Source organism: Cnephaeus nilssonii (genome assembly GCF_951640355.1).
Source record: "Cnephaeus nilssonii genome assembly, chromosome: 1".
Taxonomy (NCBI): domain Eukaryota; kingdom Metazoa; phylum Chordata; class Mammalia; order Chiroptera; family Vespertilionidae; genus Cnephaeus; species Cnephaeus nilssonii.
In genome coordinates, this window is record NC_137072.1 from 68,801,715 (window position 1) to 68,825,913 (window position 24,199).

General features: G+C 41.1%; 1 protein-coding gene across 2 annotated transcripts in view; it reads right to left on the reverse strand.

Moving 5' to 3' along the window:
* Window positions 1-24,199, reverse strand: part of FRAS1 (Fraser extracellular matrix complex subunit 1) — a 439,997-nt gene that overhangs the window by 118,288 nt on the left and 297,510 nt on the right. The window contains exons 30-32 of one of the 2 annotated variants that reach the window (XM_079772302.1): window positions 13,174-13,327; window positions 6,629-6,807; window positions 1,196-1,312 (exon numbers count right to left, since the gene is read on the reverse strand). In XM_079772302.1, coding sequence (XP_079628428.1) covers window positions 1,196-1,312; window positions 6,629-6,807; window positions 13,174-13,327 — 450 coding nt within the window. The remainder of the gene's footprint in view (window positions 1-1,195; window positions 1,313-6,628; window positions 6,808-13,173; window positions 13,328-24,199) is intronic. The other variant, XM_079772303.1, reaches the window with a different exon arrangement.

Genomic DNA, 24,199 nt, shown 5'->3' on the forward strand with positions numbered 1-24,199 from the left:
ATGGAGTGGGAATAGTGCTATCTTCATGGCTCCTGGCCCATTTTTTCCCCTCTAAAGTCAAAATAACAGTGCATTAGCATTTGGCAAAAAACATGCATGCACATTTTTCTTCACAGTTTAAAGCAAATTCTGATCCGAGTTCCTCCAGTCAGAATGATGAATTATAGACTTTATAGTGCTACTGAATTATGATTTCTTTAAATTATGGTTTACAGTGGAAATGCTGATATCAGCTATTCATTAAAACCCTTCTATTTCCCCCTTTATGTCTCTGTCGTGCCCCAGACCCATAATTTCTAAAACTACAGGTGATTTCTTTGTCATGGCTCAAGGCTGATACACTTTGGAGTGCAATTATGTGGGCGCTAACTAAAATGCAGGTCCGTAATGATTCATTTGCAGTCTTAGATGCTGTGGCTCTGACTCAAAGAGGGGTCCTGGCATCACCCCACCCCTAGATACAGGGTTGCAGGGGGGGCGGCTAATTGTCTGAGCTAATATAGCTGTCACCTCACTTCAAACCTTCTCATGAGCCCATGCTCTTCCCACACAGCAGGCAGGCCCCCTTGCGATGGAGCTCACGGCCTCCCCATCCTCCCCATTTCTCCTCTGCTGTCCTCATTTCCAGTCTTATTAAACTATTTACAATTTTCCCCAACAATCATATTCTCGCTGGCCTCTGGGTCTTTGCATTTTAGTGCCCTTTGCCATCACCTGCCCCCCCAAACTTTCACTTAGATAATTGCTACTTATCTCTCTGGATTCAGCACAGATATCCGCTTCTTTGGGAAACATTGATAACAGAAAGGAAACTTTTAACGGGACTCTAAGAAATGGAATGACAGTTTCTCCAGCTATATGGAGCTATAACTAGCCGAGTAATTATACCCAAAAGGTACTGATTAAACAGATATAGGCCTGAAATCCCTTCTAACTACTCAGGGAGGAGTCCTGTGACTGTCTGGGATGCTGAAAAGAGGACACCAGCAATGGATAAGAGTTTGAGGTGAATTCCATCTAAGTTTCCTGTCACTCTGGGAATTTAAGTTTCTTTTTCAAGTCAAGGAGAAATGGGTTTACAGGGCTGGTATGGTCTGGGTTCTGGGCCAGGCATTCACCAGATAGAAAAAACAGGTCACTCTGTCAGATCCCGTCAGCATGCTTCAGAAGCTGCGAGCCCTCCCACCCAACTCACAGTCATATGGAGAGACGCTCCCAGAGACAGCTGAGGCGCTTCCGGCGTCTGTGGTAAGATCGCGATGTTGAACATGCGGCTCTCCAGGTGGGTGTGGGCATCGGTAGCACTGGACACCTGGAAAGAAATGTCCTCCTGGTGAGCCTCGGTCGGGCAGAGCATGTTGCATGTGTTTATCCCCCAGCCCCACCTTTAAATCATCTGCCTTTGAATTGCACCTGCTCCTGCATTACAAAGGTATACATAATCCTTTGAGGCAACCCTGAAAATGCAGGGAAGTCTAAATAAGATATAAAAAATCATCCAGAATTACAATACCTACAAATAGTGGTTATTAACACATTGATGCATTTTAGTTTAATCTCTTTCCTATGCATAAGTCAAACTCTATATTCATTTGTGTACTATAAATTTTTACTGAACATAATACATTAAACATTCTTCAAAACACAATTTTTGATAGCTGTATAATGTTTCACTGTGAGCACACACAACACATGTGAGATATGTGATTTTTATTCCATTTTTAAAAGTTGTACCCAAGCACAGACACCTACAGTTAGGTTATAAATGTCACCTCCCTGCAAGGCTAGAGTCCTATAATAATTAGTGTAGTGATCACAAAATCAAATTTTTCTTGCTTCAAAAATGCTGAAAACACTGATGGTTTTCCTAATGCAGCTTCTCCCCTCCTTCAGGGCCACTGAGCTGCTCCCTCACACTCTCTTCTCTGTGGTCTGCTCCAGCGGAGGCTTGTTACAAGAACTGCTAAGGCCTGTGTGGCCATGTGTAGTTGCATTAATTTCATATGAGAGGGAGCAGGGTGCCATACATCCTAAGGAAAAGGCAGAAATAGCAGCCCTTCCTTATGTCTTCTACAGTTAGGCCAACAACAACAAAAAACTGTCTTCTCTGCCCTGGCCAATGTGGCTTAGTTGGCTGGGTGTCGTCCCATGCACCAGGAGTTTGAACGTTCAATCCCCTGTCAGGGCACATGCCTGGGTTGTGGGCTTCATTCCTGGTAGGGAGTGTGCTGGAGGCAGCCAATTGATGTTGCACTCTCATATCGATGTTTCTCTCTCTCCTTCTGCCTTCTTCTCTCTCTAAAAAAAAAATCAATAAACTATTTTTTTAAAGAAATTTTAAAAACTGTCTTCTCTGTATCTTAATCACATCCGATGCCTGGAGCTTAAATTCAGAATATCTACAGATTGTCAAGGTGCCATCTTACAGTATCTATACTAATAAAAGGGGAATATGCTAATTAGGGTGGATGTCTTCCAGAAGACCTTCCAAAGGACCTTCCAGATGTCCTTTTGGACAAAGCCACAGTGTCTGTGAGGGCTGAGGCTCAGGCAGCCACCAGTGGCTGTGAAGGGCCGAGGCACAGCTGCAAAGGGCCCAGGCTCAGGCCGGCAGTGGCACCAGCAGCGGGGTAATGGAGGCGGCACCTTCCTCTGAAAAAACCAGGTTGCCTCCTGCAGAGGGAGGCCAGACTGCGGCGTAGGCTAGGGGCCAAGTCAGAGGTGGTTAGGGGTGATCAGGCCAGCAGGGGAACATGTTAGGGGCAATCAGGCTGGCAGGGGGGCAAGGTAGGAGTGAACAGATTGGTAGGGGAGCAAGTTAGGGTCGATCTTGCCAGCAGGGGGGTAAGGTAGGGGCGATCAGGCCAGCAGGGGAGCAAGGTAGTGGCGATCATGCCAGCAGGCAGAGGCAGTTAGCCTAAACCAGCAGTCAGACATCCCCTGAGGGGTCCCAGATTGGAGAGGGTGCAGGCCAGGCTGAGGGACCGCCCTGTGCATGAATTTCGAACACCAGGCCTCTAGTCACTATATATAAAATGAGTAACAACAGCGATAATTCACTAAATGTCTACCATGGGCTAGCTACTTCTCAAAAGTCACCATATATAATACCCACAAAGTGGATATTATCTCCTTTTCTACAGATGAGGAAACTGGCAGTCAAAAAAGTTAAGCAAGGTGTCAAAAATCACACACACAAAAAAAGAGTTGGTATTTAACAGGTTAGTGGACCATGGTCTTCCTACTGACCAAGATGACTCAGTCTCAAAGCTTTAGAAGATTAGGAAAACATGTTCTCCCATCTCTTGAAGAACGCTGTGCAGGTAATAAAATGTGAGCATATTGCCAAGCAAGGGAATCTGTTCTTGATTCCTTGGTTAAGATATTGGTGTGAACCATGTTGGTCTTTTTAAAACGACATCCCCTGAGGCTGTGACAACATGATCTGCATATACCAAGACCAGGGCTCCTGCACAGGCCAAAAGTGACATAAGTGTGCGTGCTTTCTTCTCCCTATGCCATGCTTTATTTTGAAAAACCAAAAGCATTACATAAATCCCAAGTCTTACAGGCAAAGTAACAGATGGAATGCATTGATGGCTCATGACAGCACATAAACATTAAAATGAAATGAAATTGATGCAACTCGTTGTATTGCAAGTTTTGCTTGAAAGAAAAAAGGGGAAGAAAAAGAAGAATCATGAAAACAGCATTTTTTTTTCTTTTTAGTTTAAAATCCTTGAGGGACATTAAAATGAATGGGAAAAGTTGCTGTTTATTTTGGCACATAGTTAAAATGTCATTTCAAATCAGAATATGAGGTAAGTCCATAAAACAATGAGACTTTAAAAACAAGCACACCAAACCTTTTACATCCAGGAGAACATGATCTCAGAGAGCTGTTTCATACGCGCAATAAAGACACTGTGAGTGTTCAAAATAAACTTTTGAAATGCCTTCCGAGCGAGTTCAAAAATCACGTGAGAAAACGGAACTTGTTACTTCATAATTACTCCCTGTTTCAACCCAAAGTAATTACTACTCTTCTTCATACCAGACATGATTCTGAATGACTGGCTATATGGTTACGTTTTAAAATCTACTTCCAAAGGATGCTATACTGTCACTATATTCTTCAGAATATCCCATGGGTTTGGAAGGAGATTTCCAATAGGAGTTCTAAACACATTTTGAGCAAAATGTGTGAAGACTCTTCAAAGGGAACCACTTACTAAGTAATGATGTTCAACTGAATGTCTTAAACTCAAATGAGTTTGTTAAAAAAAAAAATCAGTAAGTTTAGCTATTTTATAATTACCCACTTAGTAACCAACTTGCAAAAGCAATCAAATATCATTATGAGCAGGTGCTGAGAATCCCTTTCCAGGGAAATGCTCCATGTTGATAATGTCCTTCCTAAGGCCTAGGACGGCAAAGGCAGAGCTGAGGATTCTAGTTTGCTGAGGTAACTTCTTTGATTGAGGTCTTTGCCTCCATTCTGACTCATTCTTTGAGGACTGCTGAGTCCCCAGGTGCTAAAAATGAAAAGTTAATTCCAGCAAAGGGCAAATGTTTGCTCTCACTCATCGGACATTAATGTGCTAGTAAAATCTCCTTTTAATGGTTTGCAAGTTTATTTCAACTTGCTCTCTGGAAAAGCACATATTTTATATCATATAAATTCGTCAAGCAATGAAGATGTGCACCCCAGGCCTCAGAGGCAGAATGTATGATAATTTTAACAAGGTGAGCTATTGTGGTAGTTTATCCCCAGCTGGATTCGAGACAAAGGAAGAGTCTCAGACTCAGAGGGGCTTTGGCTGATCATCATGAATGCATCCTCATATTTTCTCTACACTTTCCCAAATTCTCTTCTGTATCTATGTTTAAATGCTCTTTCTCATTCATACTCCCTCATTCCTTTATACTTCTGTTCAGTTCTTTATTCCCAATTTGTCCACGACAGAGGTTTGTCTAATTTTATTGGTCTTTCCAAAGAATGAGGTTTTGTACTCATTTATCAATTCTAGCATTTTATAATTAGTTGTGTGCTTATCTCTATTAATTTCTACCTTTTTTTCTTTCCTTAGGTTTCCTTTGTAGTTCTCTAGCTTCTTGAGCTAAATATTTAGTCCATTTATTTCCATGATCTTCTGCTCAATAATAAGAGCTTAAGATCATCAATTTACTTGAGCGTTATTTTATCCAGATCATTGAAGTACTGATAATTTATTTCCTCTTCATCATTATTTCTTAATAGTTTGCTATTTTGATTTCCTTTTAGAAGTATAATTATTTTGGAGACTATTTTTAAAATTCCAAATGGTTTGAATTGTTTTACCCTTTTAAAATGAATTTCTAGTTATCCTATATAAATATCCTAATAAAAGGCTAATATGCAAATTGATCAAATTGCGGAACGACTGGTCACTATGACGCGCACTGACCACAGGAGGCAGACGCTCAATGCAGGAGCTGCCCTTTGGTAGTCAGTGTGCTCCCACAGCGGGAGCACTGCTCAGCCAGAAGCCAGGCTCACAGCTGGTAAAAGCCTCTCCCACCTCCATGGCAGCACTAAGGACGTCATGTGTGGTGGGAGGGCGCAGGCCAGGCTGAGAGACCACCCGCCCCCCCCCCCCGAGTGCACAAATTTCATGCACTGGGTCTCTAGTATTTCATAATAGCCAGAGAATATCCCCAGTACCATTTCTTGTTCTCTCATTTATTGGCAGTCTTCTTATGATTTGATTGTTTTAGCTGACTTAGACTACTAGAACAAAAATGCCACAGACTGGTGGCTCATAAACAACAGAAATGTATTTCTCCTAGTTCTGGAGGCTGGAAGTCTGAGGTCAGGGTGCCAACAGGGTTGGGTTTGGGGTTGTAGACTGCCATCTTTTCACTGTAGCCCCGTGGTGGGGAGTAGAGAGGGAAGCAGCTCTCCTGTGACTCTTGTCAGTGTACTAATCCCACTCATCTAATGCCAATCACCTACCACATGGGGAGGGGCAGATATGAAGATATTAATTATTTCAGGACACAAACATTCAGTCTACAGTACTGGTATCTGACCAATCTTCATAAATGGTAATAACAATCCTTACCTAGTGACAGGCAGTATTCTAAATCTTTGTATGTATTAACTCATTAAATCCTTACAATAATTCTATTCTACCGGTGAGGAATCTGAAGGACAAGTGTTTTTCCAAGTAATTTTCCCAAAGTTGTGTAGTTAATACATGGCAGAACTCAAATATGAACCCACTGGGTTTGGCTGTCAAGTCTATGATCTTATCAGGAGATGGCAAATGTTCCAAAAACATTTGAAAAAAAGAAAATAAGACTATATTAAAATAAGCATTTTAATATTCTGGAAACATTATTTTCCTAAACACTTTAGCATTATCTATTATAAATCTCCTTGCTGTAGAATGACTCTGCTTGTAAGATATTTATTAGATTGAATTAGCAGATTAAAAATATCTCTCAATACTATTAGTTACATTTCCTCTTCCCCCAAGTATGATTTCTAGGCAATCATAGAAAATTCCCCAAGTTGCTTATAAATAATGGTGATGGTTTTCATCAGACCATTCAGACATCAGAAAAGTCAGGAAGCAAAGGGTACCTGAAAGCGGAAGGAGTCACTCTGGGCTGGGACTCCTGAGTGCCTGTACCACACAATGCCTTCATTGATGTCTTGCTGGCTAAAGGTGCTGGTGGGGGTTGCTGTCCTCCCATCAGGTAGGTGCTGGCCTTCTTCAGCAGGGCTGTCTGCAGGCATATTAACCAGAAGGACTACCTCCCCTACAAAAGCCACAGAGTTAGTGAGGATCCCTGGGAAAAGTAAAAGTCAGAGCTCTCATCTCCTTTCTACCACTTTTTTCCCCCCAGAAAAGAAATTATGTACTTCTTTAATCTTGTACTAGTAGCCCTGCGCACGAATCTGTGCACCAGTAGCTTGCTGCCACCCTCCTGTAGCTCTCTGCCTCCTGCTTATAGCCAGTAGCTCACTGCTGCCCTCCTGTAGCTCTCCACCCGCTGCCCCACCCTCCTGTAGCTTCCCCCGCCTCCCCACCCCCCCATAGCTTGCTGCCCTGCCCCCTCCTGTAGCTCTCCGCCGCCCTCTTGTAGCTCGCTGCCCCATCCTCCTGCTGATCCGTGATCTGGTCATTATTCTGTCAGGTCGTTACGCCTCAGGGCATAATAGATAATTAGCATATTCCTCTCTTATTATATAGGATAAGGTAAAGGGAAGAACATTAATGCAGAATTCAATAGATATCATTGAACCCATCTTTAGATATAGAATTCCCAGTATGCTAGCTAAAAGAACTAAAAGTACTTAAGGTTAATTCATATATGAAATTACTATCTTGTATCTATTAAAAGTACATAAGGAGACCCAAACAGCCCTGAACACTGCAAACAAATCTTTAAATACTGGGCAACTGCATTCATTTCTACCCACAACTTCCTATGAACAGAAAATGCTTTCCAACCAGAAAGTTTTGGTGTAAACACAATGGGAAATCAGAAAACATTTCAGAAAAAGTTATCATTGGGAGAATTCTGTATAATGAACATAATAACAGCTAATTCTGGAATGCATATGGGAGCCACTGCATGAAGCATTTTCGAGGTGGTTCAAACCCAGCTCCATCACATCCAACTGTGTGAGCTGACTTATGCTGTATAAGCTCTGCTTATCATTGATGAAACAAGAATAATGATCCATACCTCTTAGGTGCTTTAAAAATGTCAGTCATCCTTATCATTATGTTTTTACTCCTTCTGAAAAGTTCTTTAGGCTCAAAGCAGTTCAATAACTTGTTCAAGGTCATACAAATGGTAAGTGGAGCAGCTGGGATTTGAGTCCTAATCTCATATTCTTGGTCATGAAACTCTGTTAACAATCATGATTATTTTGTGTTCACAGGCCAATATTTACCCTGATAAACATTCTCCTCCTTCATTCTCTAAACTTCATTAGAATTGAAGCAAGGAAATCTAAATCTAAATAACACCACTACCAACAGCCAATCTGTTTCTATTGCTTATTCTTCACCTGAAGCTACTAGCTTTTAAAAGTGAGATTGCAAATACAGAGGTGTTATAGAAACAATTAAAATTTCACAAGGAGAATATGCCTTCAAGTGAAGACCAAACAGAAGAATGGATATACTGCTGAAAATAGAAGCTGTGTACTCACAAAAATTGTGTGTGTGTGTGTGTGTGTGTGTGTGTGTGTGTGTGAGAGAGAGAGAGAGAGAGAGAGAGAGAGAGAGAGAAACTGTGCATGTTTAACAATGTTAAGTAGGAGGATACCCAGATCTTAGTACACTAAACATACTGGCCAATGGGTAACACACTTTGATCACCCTAGAAATTGTTTGTTTGTTTTTCTCAAAGGAAATACCCATTCTAATATTGATCTTCACTAAATTCAAGTTAAAAATCAGTGTAATATCCTGGATGATGATGAAATACTAAAGCGAGGAAAAAAATAGCAGTATTCTTCTTTACATAATCGTGTACAGAATCAACTCACTCTAGTTTCTTTTTTTGTATTATTTCTCATTTGTACCTAAGTCACAAATTCCATTACATGTCTCTCCCTGGTTCAGCTTCTGTTCATAAGATGCTACTAATAAACATGCTCTTTCAGGATATGGACTGTTTATGAATGTGAGTACAGCTGCAAACTATTTGAAAAGATTTCCACAATGAAAATGTGGAGAGTGAGGATAGAAAATATTTAAATGCCAAGTACCTAGCTATTCTGTTTTATAATGTAAAAGCTAAGCAGACTTTTCCTAACAATGAAATACATCTATTTTTAAGATATAGAAAATCACTGTCATACTATGAAAATTAACAGGAATCCTAGGATATTGGCTAACTCCATTAATTTCAACCTAGTAAATAGTCAATGGATAACTGTTAGGTGCTAGCTGCTGTGGTAGGCCCTTAAGGTTGGGGAATTCAACAATAAGCAAAATGTACTTCCTTCCTCTGAAGATCAGGCCCCCCTGCATAAGCAATTAGGAGTCACTGTGAGATTTTCAGTAGGTGAGTGATTTAGAACATGGAAGGTACATGATCGGAATACAGAGAGCCAATGAGGCTTGATTAAAAAGACTGGATTTTATTCTATAAAAAAGTGATAACAATAGTAGCTAATATTTATGTGGACAGTATGACCAATTATGAGGCTACTGTAAAATCCAGATGAGAGATGGGGACCTGAACTAAGGCAACAGAGGTAAGAGTGGAAAGAAATAAACAGACACAAGAACCACTGAGGAAGTGAGAGTAACAGACCTGACAAATGTGGCTGTGAAGGATGAGAGGGAGGAATTGGAGAATCACCTACGAGGTGAAGCAATGGGTAGGCAAGTGATGCCACTGATGGGGATGAGCAGGTTGGAGGGAAGATGAAGAGTTCAGCACTGGGTATGTTGAATAAAAGGTGCCTTTGTGACAAGTCCATGAGTAGACAGGAAGAAATACCAGTGTTTTGTAGGGTTTACCCCAGGGAGGTGAGGGCTTTTGTGTAGTACCTCACCTTCACTTTTATTATAATATGACAAATATCAGAAGATGACCCTTTAAATATATGAAAATGCAGGTTTTTTAAAAAAGAAAATAATCTCTACTTCAGATTTTCTTTATAGATGTCTATATTTTAACCAAGAATTCTGAAGGGAAAACTTAATAGGTATTAAAAATTGGGATCTCATTGAAATCATCATGAATTCATTTGGGATTGAAATCATTTATAGTAGAGTTTTCTTACACTATGCTAAATAATTTAGAGTTGGTAGTGTACTGGATTAAGTCAGGTTCTCTTTCACATGATACTGAAGATACTTCATTAAAATCATTTCATTAAATTGATTTTCTAACCTGTGGAGTAGCTAAAGGTACAAGTAGTAATCCACTTATCTAAATATACTTGAAGACAGTGAGGTGTCTGCCAATGGTTGAAGGTAGGTCCTTTATGCACAGACTATACCAGCAATTTACATTTTGTTCCATTCCATGATCAGGTCTTTACAAAAAACCTAAAACCCAACTAGAACATTCGAAAGGGCTGAGGGAGTATATAGTAGCTGGGGTGGCAAAGAGGGAAAGGCTCCACACCTCACACCCCTGGGATTTGTGTTGGGTGGGCTTCTAGTTCACACCACGTTTTTTACTCTTGAATGGTTCCAAAGGGTAATGTGATTTGCTTATTACTAACACAGAGCTCTGGACACAGAAAGAGGATTATGTTCATAGGAAGAAGTTCATCAAGAGAGTTACAGTAGGAAAGGGTCACAGTCAAGCCTACATGGTATTTTTCAAGTTAAATGGCTTAAAAATAATTTAATTCAGCATTTTTCTGTTTAACACTTAAACAGAATATTGGAATAGTGGGCTGTCACTAGAAAATTTAATCTTTGTTTTTTAATGATCAAGATAAGGTAGAAAATTTAATACATCAAGAATGTCAAAGACTTTTAGAGCCAGAAAGCTCTTAAACATCATCTAGCTTAATATCAGTGGGGGAAAGTAAGGCAAAGTTAAACAAGGTCTGTGGAGTAAATAATAGTATTGTATCAATATTAATTTCTTGGCTTTGATAATTATTCTACAGTAATGTAAAATGCTGACTTTGGGGAACACTGGATAAAGGGTATTTGAGAGCTCTTTACTAGTATATTATTTTTGCAACTTTTCAGTAAATCCAAAATTACTTTAAAATAAAAAGTTAAACAATATCTAGTTTAATCTTTCAAAGAAACTTATGGCTCCACTTGCCTTCCTGAAGGTTACACAACTATAATAAATGACATCCCAGCTAGACCTACTGCTTTGTAATTATATCAGTATCTTTGTGGATATTAAAATTATTTTAAAAATTATACAAAAGTTAATTTTTCTTCACTATAGAAATTATATAGTTTTGAAAATCTGATAACCTAGAGGAAAAACAAATTATTCCTCTATTTAACATGCCAAGCAAGTTTTTACTATTAATGAATATAATTTTCATTTTCAGATGATCTATTTCTTTGTAAAAATCTATCTGCTTATTCTTTTATGTTTATAGCATTTTGTTATTTTCTTACAGTTTCAATTCTTTTTTGTACCTTTAAACCATTTGTTAAAATATATTTTTATTGATTTTAGAGAGGAAGAGAGAGATAGAAACATCAATGATGAGAGAGAATCATTGATTGGCTGCCTACTGGATGCCCCACACTGGGGATGGAGCCCGGAATCTAGGCATATGTCCTGACTGGGAATCAAACTGTGACCTCCTGGTTCATAGGTCGACACTCAACTACTGAGCCACACTGGCTTGGCTTTAAATCATTTTAATATATTTATCTCATAGTTTTTATAAGATTGTTCCTTTATTTCAAATCCTTGGGGTTTTAATTTTCTGTTTTAATTATAGTACTATTGATTGTTTCCTCATCATATATTCTGTAATTTTGAATTCTAAGCTAATCTTCAGTGGTATTATTTGTGAGAATCCGAAGTGTTCTGGAATTGAGGGTGGACATTCTACAGTAGTTTCTATTAGTTTCTCTAAGAAACCCAAGAAGTATCATCAGTCTGAGATTAATTTTCATATTAATATCTCGGCCCTGGGTTTCTCAAACAATGTACACAGTATAACTTAACTCTAGATCTGCAAGAAAAATGGGCTTGAAGTTCTGAATTCTCAGCAGACTTTTTTTTTTTTTTTTTTTTTTTGCTTTACTCTAAGCCCTGAAAAACACAGGTAGGTTTCCTTGCAATTCCTCTGTGCTGGTGAGCTTCTTGTTTTCTATTCTGTTCCTGTAATTGAAGGTAAGTCTTTCCAGAGTCCAGGTTTTATGCAAGATTTTAATTACAACTTACTGTCTCTGAATAGGCATTAAATCCCAAGCCTCTGGGTTCTTGAGACACACACAGCTCCTCTCAGGAAAGCCTTCCCATCACTGCATGCCCAGACTGGCTTTAGTTCCTTCTTTGTTTCTGACAAAGAAGATTTATTTCCATCCTTGCAAAATCAGCTATGAATGGCTTATAATTCTTATAATCTTTTATCCAGCATTTCTAGTTGATAATGACGGAAAAATTTGCAGATTATCATACTCTACTATCCTGCTACAAGTTCAAGTAACAATGGAGATCTTAAAAAATGTTTTTGTGTAAAGTTTTTCTTAAAAAAGAAAGTCTCATCAAGAAGTCTGGTGATGTCCTGGGAGGGACACAAGATTGAGAGCCTGAGCTTTGAAATTAAACTGGCATATATTAGGTGGGCAATTCTTAGCATGTTATATCTATACTAACAAAAGCCTAGGTGGCATCTCACCCTCACATCATCACAAAATGGCCACCCCATGTCATCACAAGATGGCAGCCACAAAATGGCCGCCCCATGTCATCACAAGATGGCTACCCCCACGTCATCACAAGATGGCCACCATAAGATGGTCGCCACAAGATGGCTAGCAGAGGAGGGCAGTTGTGAGTGATCAGGCCAGCAGGGGAGGGCAGTTGGAGGCAATCAGGTTGGCAGGGGAGGGCAGTTGGGGGCATCCAATCCGGAAGGGGAGGGCAGTTGGGGGTGACTGGGCCAGCAGGGGAGTGCAGTTGGGGGCGACTGGGCCGGCAGGGGAGGGCAGTTGGGGGTGATTGGGCCAACAGGGGAGCAGTTAGACATCAATCAGGATGGCAGGGGAGCGGTCAGGGGTGATCAGGCTGGAAGGTAGAAGCAGTTAGGGGCAATCAGGCAGGCAGGCAGGTGAGCGGTTAGGAGCCAACTCTCCCGGATTGTGAGAGGGATGTCTCAGATTGGAGAGGGTGCAGGCTGGGCTGAGGGACCCTCCCTCACCCCAGTGCACAAATTTTGTGCACCGGGCCTCTAGTTTTTATATAAAATAAAGTCCTTTTAAAGCTTAAATTTTAGATTTTTACATAATATGTTTATATTACTGAGCATACTACCTAATATATAACATACGTACAGTGTGGTAGCTCTTTTGATTATCCTGTTTTTAAAGGGGAAGTGTGAGATATTAGAAAGTCAAGTTCATTGAAGTCACAGCCTTGCTGTATGGCATCTTACAAAAGCAAGTCTAAGACTACTGAGCACAGTGATGACATCATGGCAAAGGAAAGAGCAGTTACCAAATTGGGGGTGGTCCTGCATAATTTTGTAGATGACTTCTGAGGCTCTGGCACCTGGGGCTTCAGCCTGTAAGATCCTGTTGGTAATCTGCAGCATTCCCCCTTCCGGAACCCACACCATTGAATTGGCCACAAGCCGAAGACCTTTGTCATTCTAGAACAAGGAGAGAGTACAGAATTAGGTCCAAGCAAAATAATAAAATATCAGTCCTTAAAAACATGTTATCAGGTCCCACTGCTGCTAATGATTGTCTAATAAGAGAGATTCATGGCTTTAGAGTCATACTATGAACTACAGCTGCTCGAACAACACAGGTTTGAGCTGCATGAGTCTACCAGTAAGTGGTTTTGTTTTTACAATTGACCTGTGCAATCAATTGACTGGTGCAGTTCAAACTGTGTTGTTCAAGGGTCACCTTGACAGTTAGGAATCTGCAACCAAGGTCAGGAACCCCTATGCAGAGGGCTAAATTAAGTAATACACGGAGTTTTGATCATGCAGGTAGTCAGCACCCCAGCCCCACATTAAGGTTCAACTGTATATGTGTATACACTGTGTGTGTGTGTGTGTGTGTGTGTGTGTGTGTGTGTGTGTGTGTGTATGTATATACTATATACATATAATATATACATATATATGTATTTTCCTGCATTTTCTTTTAATTTATCATGAGCAAATAACTTACTTCGTTTAGGAAGACTAAGTCTCTTCATTTCTTTCTATCATTTGTCATATACCTGTCCTTCCATTCTCCCCATCCATCCAAATTCAAGAACTATTCGTTCAGCTCTTTTGCTAGAGGGCTAAGGTACATAAGGATGGCTGAAATATGACTTCAGTTTCAGAACTGACAGTCTAGTGGGGGAGAAATGAATAATTAGGATGCATCACTGCTGTGGTGTTATTCACATCTACTAGGGTTCAGGAATCTGGAGAAGGGGTTGCGAGTAAATTAAATAAACTAGATATGAAATATAAATTTGGAATGCATTTTTGGGGGAGCCAGAGGAGGCTTAGTTCTAGTAACTAAGTTCCTTGAGTCTCTGCACCCAGGGCTTTTTATTCATACATTTTGCCCTCTAGCAAAGCAGATATACATATCAAAGGTAAGGCCTAGTAAACAATAAAGGACCATCAGGTTGGGGGAAACTGCCTTCAGCTGTCTGGCAGCAGGCAATCATATGCAGATCTTCAGCCCTGCTGAAGGTGTCAATCAACCTTTTGATGGACACTAGGGATCAAACCTGCAACCTGGCATGTGCCCTGACTGGGAATCGAACCATGACCTCCAGGTTCATAGATTGATGCTCAACCACTGAGCCACAATGTTGTTTTTCTCTCTCCCTCTCCTTTCCTTTCTCGCTCTAAAATTCAATAAAAATATTTTTAAAAGAAATAAAAACTGTTAGTTATAAAATAGTCATGGGGAAGTAAGTAAAGCATAGGAAATAGAGTTGATAATCCTATATAATAAAAGCCTAATATGCTAAGTGTCTAGTCATCTGTTCAACCAATCAAAGCGTAATATGCTAATGATATGCCAAGGCCACTCAACCGCTCACTATGATGTGCACTGACCATCAGAGGGCAGATGCTCCTACCAGTAGGTTAGCTTGCTGCTGGGGTCTGGCTGATCGGGACTGAGCAAGATGGGCCAGACACTCCCTGGAACCCTCCCGCGGTCCCTCCCCAGCTGGCCAACCTCCCAGGTCTCTCCCAGCCCTGATCATGAATCAGTGGGGTCCCTTGGCCTGGCCTGCACCCTTTTGCAATCCAGGACCCCTCAGGGGATGTTGGAGAGCCGGTTTCAGCCCAATCCTGCAGGCCAGGTTGAGAGACCCCACTGGTGCATGAATTCATGCACAGGTCCTCTTGTATTATAATAACTATGTATGGTACCAGTTGGGGTACTGGAAATATCAAGGGGAACATGATATAAAGTACATGATTGTCTAACCACTAAGTGGTACATGAAACCAATACATAATACATTTTTTTAAAAAGGTTGAAAAAAAAAAAGAAGAATGACACTCTGTTGTTGGCTACTAGAAGGCAAAAACTGCTAAAGGCTCAATTTACACTGTAGGCTCTGTAAAGTCAGCACGAGTCTTGAAGAAGGAAATGGAATGATCAGATCTGGGTTGTGGAAAGCCTCCAGCAGCAAGAGATGGAAGGGACTAGAGCTGGGGTGATCTGGAGCTATGGAAACCCCTTGACACATTCTTACCATGGCTCAGGTGAGAGAATATGAGAAGGTAGTTGCAGTTAGAATGGATAGTTAAAAAAACAGATCCCAGAAATACCACAGAGGCCAAACTGACAGGCCTGGATGACTGAAAGCGAAGCCTTAGAAACAACAGCTGGGAATAGCTGACTGGAAGGAGTCACCCTAACTGCACTCCCGAGAAGGGACCATTGTCATTGCGAAAGCCAACGTTATCAAACAGCACTGCCAAGGAGCGCACCTCTCCCGAAGCCTCCTAATTGAAACTTTGCACGGATGAGATTAGTGAGGCGGCTCATGTTCAGTTTTCAGTTTGTTGTCATACTTTAATAGTCAGTAAATCTGATATCTTAAAATATGGCGTTTCTGAACAGATGTTTTTCTAAATTATTGTTATTACTTTCAAATATGCTAACAAAGAGAACAGAGTAAACAGCACTCCCAGGAGGCAGCATTCAGAACAGAAGACCACATACCCTTTCCAGTCACCTGACAGGAGGTCACTTTTCCCTGTGAGGAGGCATCACAGCTATTTCCACCAGGAAACTGAGTCAAACAGCACCCAGGAGAACAGCAGCCAGGGCACCTTCTATTGTGACGAATGCCTGGGAGCAAAATCCCAGAGAGCTTTCTCCTTTCACAACTGATATAGAATATTATTTACAAAAATATCACAGTGTGTCAGGAACCTGGCATGTCGTCTACCAGAACTCTGGGGGGAAAGGCCCTGTTAACTCCAGCAGAATTTTACATAACATAATACACTTGGACCCAGGTGTCTCAACTGCTAAAAAGCCTCGTCAACTTTGATTATGGTTACGGAGATCAGCCATACACCAAAGACTACAATCTTGGACGGACGAGGCAATGTGGCTTTTCATATTCCAAGCAAGTAAGCACTGGGACTTGAATGCATGTCCCAGACGCCTCTCTTACTTGACTATTCTTCATCAACACAATCCCCTACAATTCCAGTGTGAGTACATTTTTAGGAGACAGTACTCCTTGAAAGTCAGTGTTCAGAGATCAGCGACGTCTAAAAGTGTATTAGTAGTTAAGAATCTCAGGCACCTACCCCAGACTTCTGGATCAGACCTTCTGATTTAGAATCTGCATTTTAGTTTTGTTCATCAGCTTTATTAAAGTATACTTGACCAATAAAAAGCTGTATATATTTAAGGAATACAATATGATGTTTTGATGTACGTATACATTGTGAAATGATTACCACAATCAAACTAATTAAGGTATCCTTACCTCACATAGCTATGACTTTTCTGGTGTGCTAAAAACATGATCACTCTCTTAACAAATTTCAAGTATAAAATACGTTTTTATTAAGTATAGTTTCCATGCTGTACATTAGATCTCTAGAAGCTATTCATCTCTTATAACTGAACCTTTGTACCCTTTAACCAACATCTCTCCATTTCCCCGACCCCCAGAAACTACCATTCTACTCCACTTTTATGAGTTTAACATTTTGAGATTCCAAATTTAAGTGAGATCATGTATTATGTGCCTTTCTGTATCTGACTTATTTTACTAATAATGTCCTTCAGGCTCATCCATGCTGTCACAAATGGCAGGATTTCTTTCCCTTTTAAGGCTGAACAACATTCCATTGTGCATATGGCCACATTTTCTTTATCCATTTATCCACTGAAGGACACTTAGATTGCTTCCATATCTTGGCTATTGTGAATAATGCTGCGATTAACATGGGAGTGCAGATATCTCTTCGAGACTCTGATTTCATTTTTATTGGATAAACACCCAGAAGTGGGATCGCTGGATTATATGGTAATTCAATTTTTAAATATTTTAGAAATCTCTTTACTGTTTTTCAAAGTGTTACCTCAGTTTACATTCCCACCAATGGCGTATAAAGGTTCTCTTTTCTCCACACACTCACCAACACTTGTTATCTTTTGTCTTTTTTAGTAATAGCCATTCTAACAGGTGTGAAGTGATATCTCATTGTGGCTTAGATTTGTATTTCTCTGATGATTGGTGACGATGAGCACCTTTTCATGTACCTGTCGGCTACTGTATGTCTTCTTCTGAGAAATATCTATGCAAGTCTCTAGTCCATTTCTAATCAGGCTGCTTTGCCACTATTGAGCTGTTTGAGTTCCTTATATAATTTAGATATCAATCTCTTATCAGATATATGGTTTCAAATATTTTCTCTCATTCCAGAGGTTGCCTTTTCATTTTGTAGATTGTTTCCTTTACTGTGCAGCTTTGTAGTTGGATGCATTCCCACATGCATTTTAACAAGATCCCCCTGGGATATGGAGTCATGCTAACGTGTGAGACACATGGCCTAGGGTAGAGCTCATGATGGGTCTGGAATGATTTTCCCAGAAGTGCACAGAGAGGCATTTAGTATGGCTATGTTTATAACAGGATAATACATATCCCTCTGTTTCTTAATTATTTGTTTATAGTACTTAAAGAAGAAACAGACAACTATCTAAGGAAAAGGATCATTCTTCCTACTCATTATGATGAAGATGGTTTTTCAGTTGCTTTCTTTTGGGAGATGGTCCAGGGAAGATTTAAGAAGAGATGAATAGCAAGCTATATACACTATTTTTCTATAGCCAAAGTGTCCAAAAGCCAAAAATTTCCTCAGTGGGTCTGACATTTACAATTTCTTTATCTCCTTGTAGTTTTTTTATTCTTCTGCACAATGGTGCATATATCCCTGTAAATTCAAGAAATCAACCTTAATATCAATTGACTAATCTTCTGCCTAGTGATGTTTTATATATCCTTCAGGGTATCATATTATAAGGTAACTAGAGGCCCGGTGCACGAAATTCGTACGGGTGAGGGGGTGTCCCTCAGCCCAGCCTGCACCCTCTCCAATCTGGGACCCCTTGAGGGATGTCTGACTGCCTGTTTAGGCCCGATCCCACCGGCGTTGGACATCCCTCTCACAATCCAGGACTGCTGGCTCCCAACCGTTTGCCTGCCTCTGCCTGATTGCCCCTAACCGCTTCTGCCTGCCAGCGTGATCACCTTCTAACCATTCCACTGCCAGCCTAATCAATGCCTAACTGCTCCCTGTCTGGCCCGATTGCCCCTAACTGTCATCCCCTGCTGGCCTAGTCCCCCCCAACTGCCCTCCAATGCAGGCCTGGTACCCCCCAACTGCCCTCCCTTGCAGGCCTGGTCCCCCCCAACTGCCCTCCCCTGCTGACGTGGTCTCCCCCAAATGCCCTCCTCTGCTGGTCTGGTCACCCCTTACTGCCCTCCCTGCTTGCCTGATCACCCACCAATGCCCTCCCCTACATGTCTGGTACCCCCCAAATGCCCTCCCCTGCAGGCCTGGATCCCCCTCAACTGCCTCCCCTGTAGGCCTGGTCCCCCCCAACTACCCTCCCCTGCAGGCCTGGGTCCCCTCCAACTGCCCTCCCTTGCTGGCCTGGTCTTTCCCAACTGCCCACAACTGCCCTCCCCTGCCAGCCATCTTGTGGTGGCCATCTTGTGTCCACATGGGGGCAGACATCCTTGACCACATGGGGGCGGCCATCTTGTGTCTTGGAGTGACGGTCCATTTGCATATTACTCTTTTATTAGATAGGATGAAATCCCAACCAGAGATTAAGGGGGCATAATTAAAACAGTGCTTTAAATTAAAAAGTTCATTTCATAGAACAGAAGGCATACAGAAATGCTGGTAATAAAGTTTCACCATTGTTTATTGTGTTACAAATAAAAATATTAATGTTGTAAACCAAATTATAATAATCCCACAAATACAATGAAATCCTCCCCACTTCTAAATTAAAGCTTGGGACAAAATGATGAGCTCAAATGATAGTGTACCTCAACTCCAGGCCAAAATATTTAAGATAAAAAAATTTAAACTTAATTAAACAGAAAATGACTATAAGTGGATATAGTCTATGTCAATGTCAACAATAACGTTTTATTTATTCTATAAATATACCTTAATTTGCAAAGGTTCATTTATGCCATATATTTACTTTTTAAATGTATCTTTATTGTTGAAAGTATTACAGAGTTTCCCCCTTTTTTCCCCATTGACCCTTTCTCCCCTCCCCAGGTCTTCACACTATTGTCTATGACCAGGAGTTATGGATATATGCATATAAGTTCTTTGGTAAATCTCTCCCCACCCACCCTCCCATCCCTTAATCTTGTAGAAGATTTTAGGGAAGGATCATGCAGGGTGGCGCAGGTAAGGTGAAACTTTGATGCTATTTACCAAGATGAAGAATGATGGAAAGATAATTAGAATGTTTTTGTGTTTGTCAATGTGTGTATGAAGAAGCTTTGCTCCCTCAGGTCAAGAATATAGAACCTTCTCTCCATGTAGATTTAACTGCTTTATAAACAAACAAACAAATATTTTTTTTGGAATCAACGAAGATTTTTTGAGTGTATACTTTGAGCGATACATCTTAAAGACACTACATTGAACAACTTAAGCAAGTCCAAAAAAAGGTGAAACCCTAACATGTGCTAAGGATTTATTTATGACATAGACTCTTATTGAGAAAAATAAACACTTTTTGTGCCATTGATATTTATAATTATCACAAACATCCTAATTATCAAACTGTATCCCTGCAAGACAACCAATGGGAGGAGAGCTTTAAAGAAAATTGAGGAAGGGGTCAATGGGGGGAAAAGGGGTCATATATAATACTTTTAACAACAAAGATTTAAAAAAATTGAAAATAAAGAAAATTGAGGGAAAGCACAGCAGGGCTTTTAGCTGCACAGGAGCCTTTCCAAGGTCAAACAGCAAGAACAGACTCTCAATAATTGAATTTCCATTCGGTTCATAAGCATGACTCTCGGGGGCTTTTAACATCAAAGCATTACCCAGTGGCAGAAAATAACTGTTCAAATAACAACAAATGAGGTCAGAAGGATCATCAGATTTATTGCCAATGTGGAAAAAGATGCACAATTTTCAGAGATGCCTTAATTAATACAAAGGAAGGTAATTCTTTGAAAGCCCAGCCGTGGAGAGAAACTCGCCAATAAGCTTGACTTTTCCCTGCCCACACTTTTAGCCCTTATTAAAAGCTGAACTGCTTTAGAATAGTACATCTAGCAGGCTTGGTTTTGCTAATCCACCCAATTAATGGAAGGCTGTTCAGCACAGCATTCTTTATTACTTCTTAATCTTTTTTATTTCTTTTGCCTCCTCCCTTCAACAGAACATGTTTCAGCACCAGTTCTGAGCCTGTTCCCTCCTCAACCACTCAATAAAGGCCTGGAGGGTGACAGTCAAGTTTACTCCCTGCCAGGCCCAGGATAAAAACACAAGTTGGGGGAAGTGATGTAGAACTCGAGAAACAAGAGTGGAACTGACAGCGCCCATCCTCAGTCCCAAATGGGCTAGCCCAGCACCAGCAGAGATGCTCTGAAGGCTTCTCATCTGGTGCAAGAGATCCATGCAAAGGCAGGACCCAGGCACTCCCTCCACCTATCTATCCATCCAACAAAATCCTACTAAACTTCTACGCTTTACCTGGCTTAAAAGAGTCAGACTGAAATAGTTGCTGCTCTCACAAAGCTTCCTTTTCCTACCTCTTCTTCCTTTCCATCTATCGTACCAGGTTAAGTTTTCTGTTGAGCAACACTGGGATTAATTTGTACATCCATTCACTAGGAATTAGACCTAACCCCCTTGGCCATTCCATTTAAGCCACCAGCTAGACATCAGCCAGTAACTAGCCTCACTCCAAATTTAATACACAGGTAGCCTTAGGGTAAGGATTTGGATGCCCATTTTCAGAAATAGCTATCAGAATGAAATCAGTCATGTCTGACCTCACATCTACTGGAAACTATTAACAGCTGGGGGAATCTTTTCTTCGTGGGCTCCAGCAGACTTATGGTTACAAATAGCTTCACTTGTAACAAGATGTGCTGAGCCCAGAGGGAAGATTTCAGGAGGTTTCAGGCCTAGACTGCTTGAATAGGACATTGAGAAAATGACTAACTTACTGTCTCCATTCAGTCCATTAAGGGGATAAGAAAATATATGACCAAAATATTGAAAAAGATGGACTAGAATGAAAAGAGCCATGAGGTTAAGTGTGAGGAGCTGGAACGCACTTGAATTGAAATCTCAGCTCCAGCGCTAAATGCCTTTGAAAAATGTTTTAAGCCTCTAAATATGTTCAAACTACCATTTTAGTTTTCTCTTTTGAAAAATTAGACATAACAATTGCACAAACATCCTAAAATGATTATGAAGATAAAATAAAATAATTTATATTAAGCATTAGTGCCCAATAAAGATTTTAAAACTAAACAAACAAAAACACCCACCATCCATAGTAAAATTTCTTTTATAAGAAACTAGCGTTCCCGTTGCAGGAAAAATCCTGCAATAGGGTTTCCTGCTGCACTCTACCCCGCCCTGCCTCCGCTCCTCCCTTGTCCCCCGGCCCGCCTTCTCCGCCAGCCCGCCCCGCTCTCCTTCCTTCTCCCCCGGCCCCGCCTCCGATCCTCCCTCCCCTCCCCCCGGCTTGCTTGCTTCAATGCAGCTTTGCTCCCTTCAGCATCTCTTGGCTTCTTTTTACGCAGTCTTGATATGCAAATTAGCTGCCATCTTTGTTGGGGTAATTTGCATACTCGTCCTGATTGGTTGGTGGGCGTGGCTTGGGCATAGCGAAGGTGTGGTCAATTTGCATATTTGTCTATTATTAGGTAGGATAAGGTCATATAGGTTCTATTCTAATCTTCTTTACTAAGATATTGTAAAGATCAGTAGAATAAATAAGAGGAGAAGTACTTCGAATTCCTTCAAAACATGTAGTATATGTTTATAAAACTTTATCAGTACTGCAGAGTCGAATTTATTAGTAGTACATCCAGATGAATGTTGGGGCTCTGGTCACTGATTTCATTACCCCAATTCATTGGCCTATAAACCACTAGTTCACCTGATGGACAGGTAAGCTCAGCATGATAGGGGACGAGAGATGGCAGGGGAAGGAGGGATAGACACCATAAATAGCAACATGACTCTCAATATAGCACCACAAGGATTCTCAAGTTCTGTGCTTATGCCCTACTTATACATTAAAACTCTATTTTTCTTTCTTTCTTTTTTTTTTTTGTATAGTCAAAGCAGCAAAAATCCTAGAAATACCCTTCAACCTTGGGACTTCAACCTTGCACACAAAATGACTGTGAAAGACACTGAACTTAGCTCCACACATGGAGACTGAAGCCACGATAAGGAAGGCAGCTGCTAGGGAGGCACGGAAGTCCTGTAACAATCTTTGAAAAGAAACCATGACAGAAGAAAAGGAAACTTCCTGTGTCTGTATAGACTTCATCTCTCCAGAATTAAACCTCATTTCCCGGGGCAATTGTGAGAGGGTGGTAATTAGGGTTAGCTGCAAGGTGGCTGTCTGCCAACTCTGTCTCATAATCAGCCTTCAGTTACTCCCATCTATCTCACCATCACTGTTTTCAGCAGCTGAAAATAATGAGACAAGAGCCTGAGAAACTAGCCAGCAGACCATCTTAGATTCAGGTATTCACCTTCATGAGGATCAATCACAAATTTTGAGTGATCACTGGTGAGAAAGTGACAAGTGATCAATCTCTTTAGCTGGTCACTAATGACCTTTATTAGGTACCAATATTTGGAATGAAAAGTTTCAAAAAGTTATATATCTCAGTCTATCATCATGGAAAGAGCCATTCTTTTTACTAGTATAAATGAGAAAAGAGCTTCTAATGAAGCATCATTATGTAATAAATGGTTTAGAAAATATTTTTCGATAGATCTCTTTGATTTAGCACACTGTTTTCCCAAAATATGATAGATATCCCAAGAATCCTATATAATAAAACCCTAATATGCAAATTGACCAAACGGTGAAATGACTGGTTGGTATGACACGCACTGACGACCAGGGGGCAGACGCTCAAAGCAGGAGCTGCCCCTGTGGTCAGTGTGCTCCCACAGGGGCGGGGGGGGGGGGGGGAGCACCGCTCAGCCAGAAGCTGGGCTCACAGCTGGCGAGCACAGCAGCAGTGGCAGGACCCTCTCCCGCCTCTGAGGCAGCACTAAGGAGCAGTTAGCCCAGCTCATGGCTGGTGAGTGCAGTGGTGGTGGCAGGAGCCTTGCCAGCTTAGGCCCACTCCCCCTAAGCCAGCAGGCGGACATCCCCTGAGGGGTCCCAGACTGTGAGAGGACGCAGACCGGGCTGAGGGACCCCTCCCCCCACAAGTGCACGAATTTCGTGCACTGGGCCTCTAGTATTTTATGAAAGACATGAATGAAAGTTTATAAAATGTTATATATTAATTTTAACATTATAGAAAAAAGTATAATTGTACATTAAACCCATGATTTCATAACTATTGTTTATTAGGATGAGGGCACAGTAAAAAAGGAAGTTGACTCAAAGTAAATAACAGGGCAGGTGTTTGCACATATGGCAGAAACTAACAGAAATAGCACAGGAATAACTCAGGCTGAGAAACACTGCTTCTACCCCATAAGCCAACGATTTATATCATAACTAAGAGAGAGTTCCCATTCCTGCTTCTTTGGGCTAACACAGTGGTCGGCAAACCGCGGCTTGCGAGCCACATGTGGCTCTTTGGCCCCTTGAGTGTTCTAACGCCACTTCTTCAAAATAGACTCGCCCAGGCCGAAAACTGACTTCTGCGCATGGGCCACGAAGTTTCAATCTCATTGTACGTGTGCGCGTGCACGTGGTATTTTGTGGAAGAGCCACACTCAAGGAGCCAAAGAGCCGCATGTGGCTCATGAGCCGCGG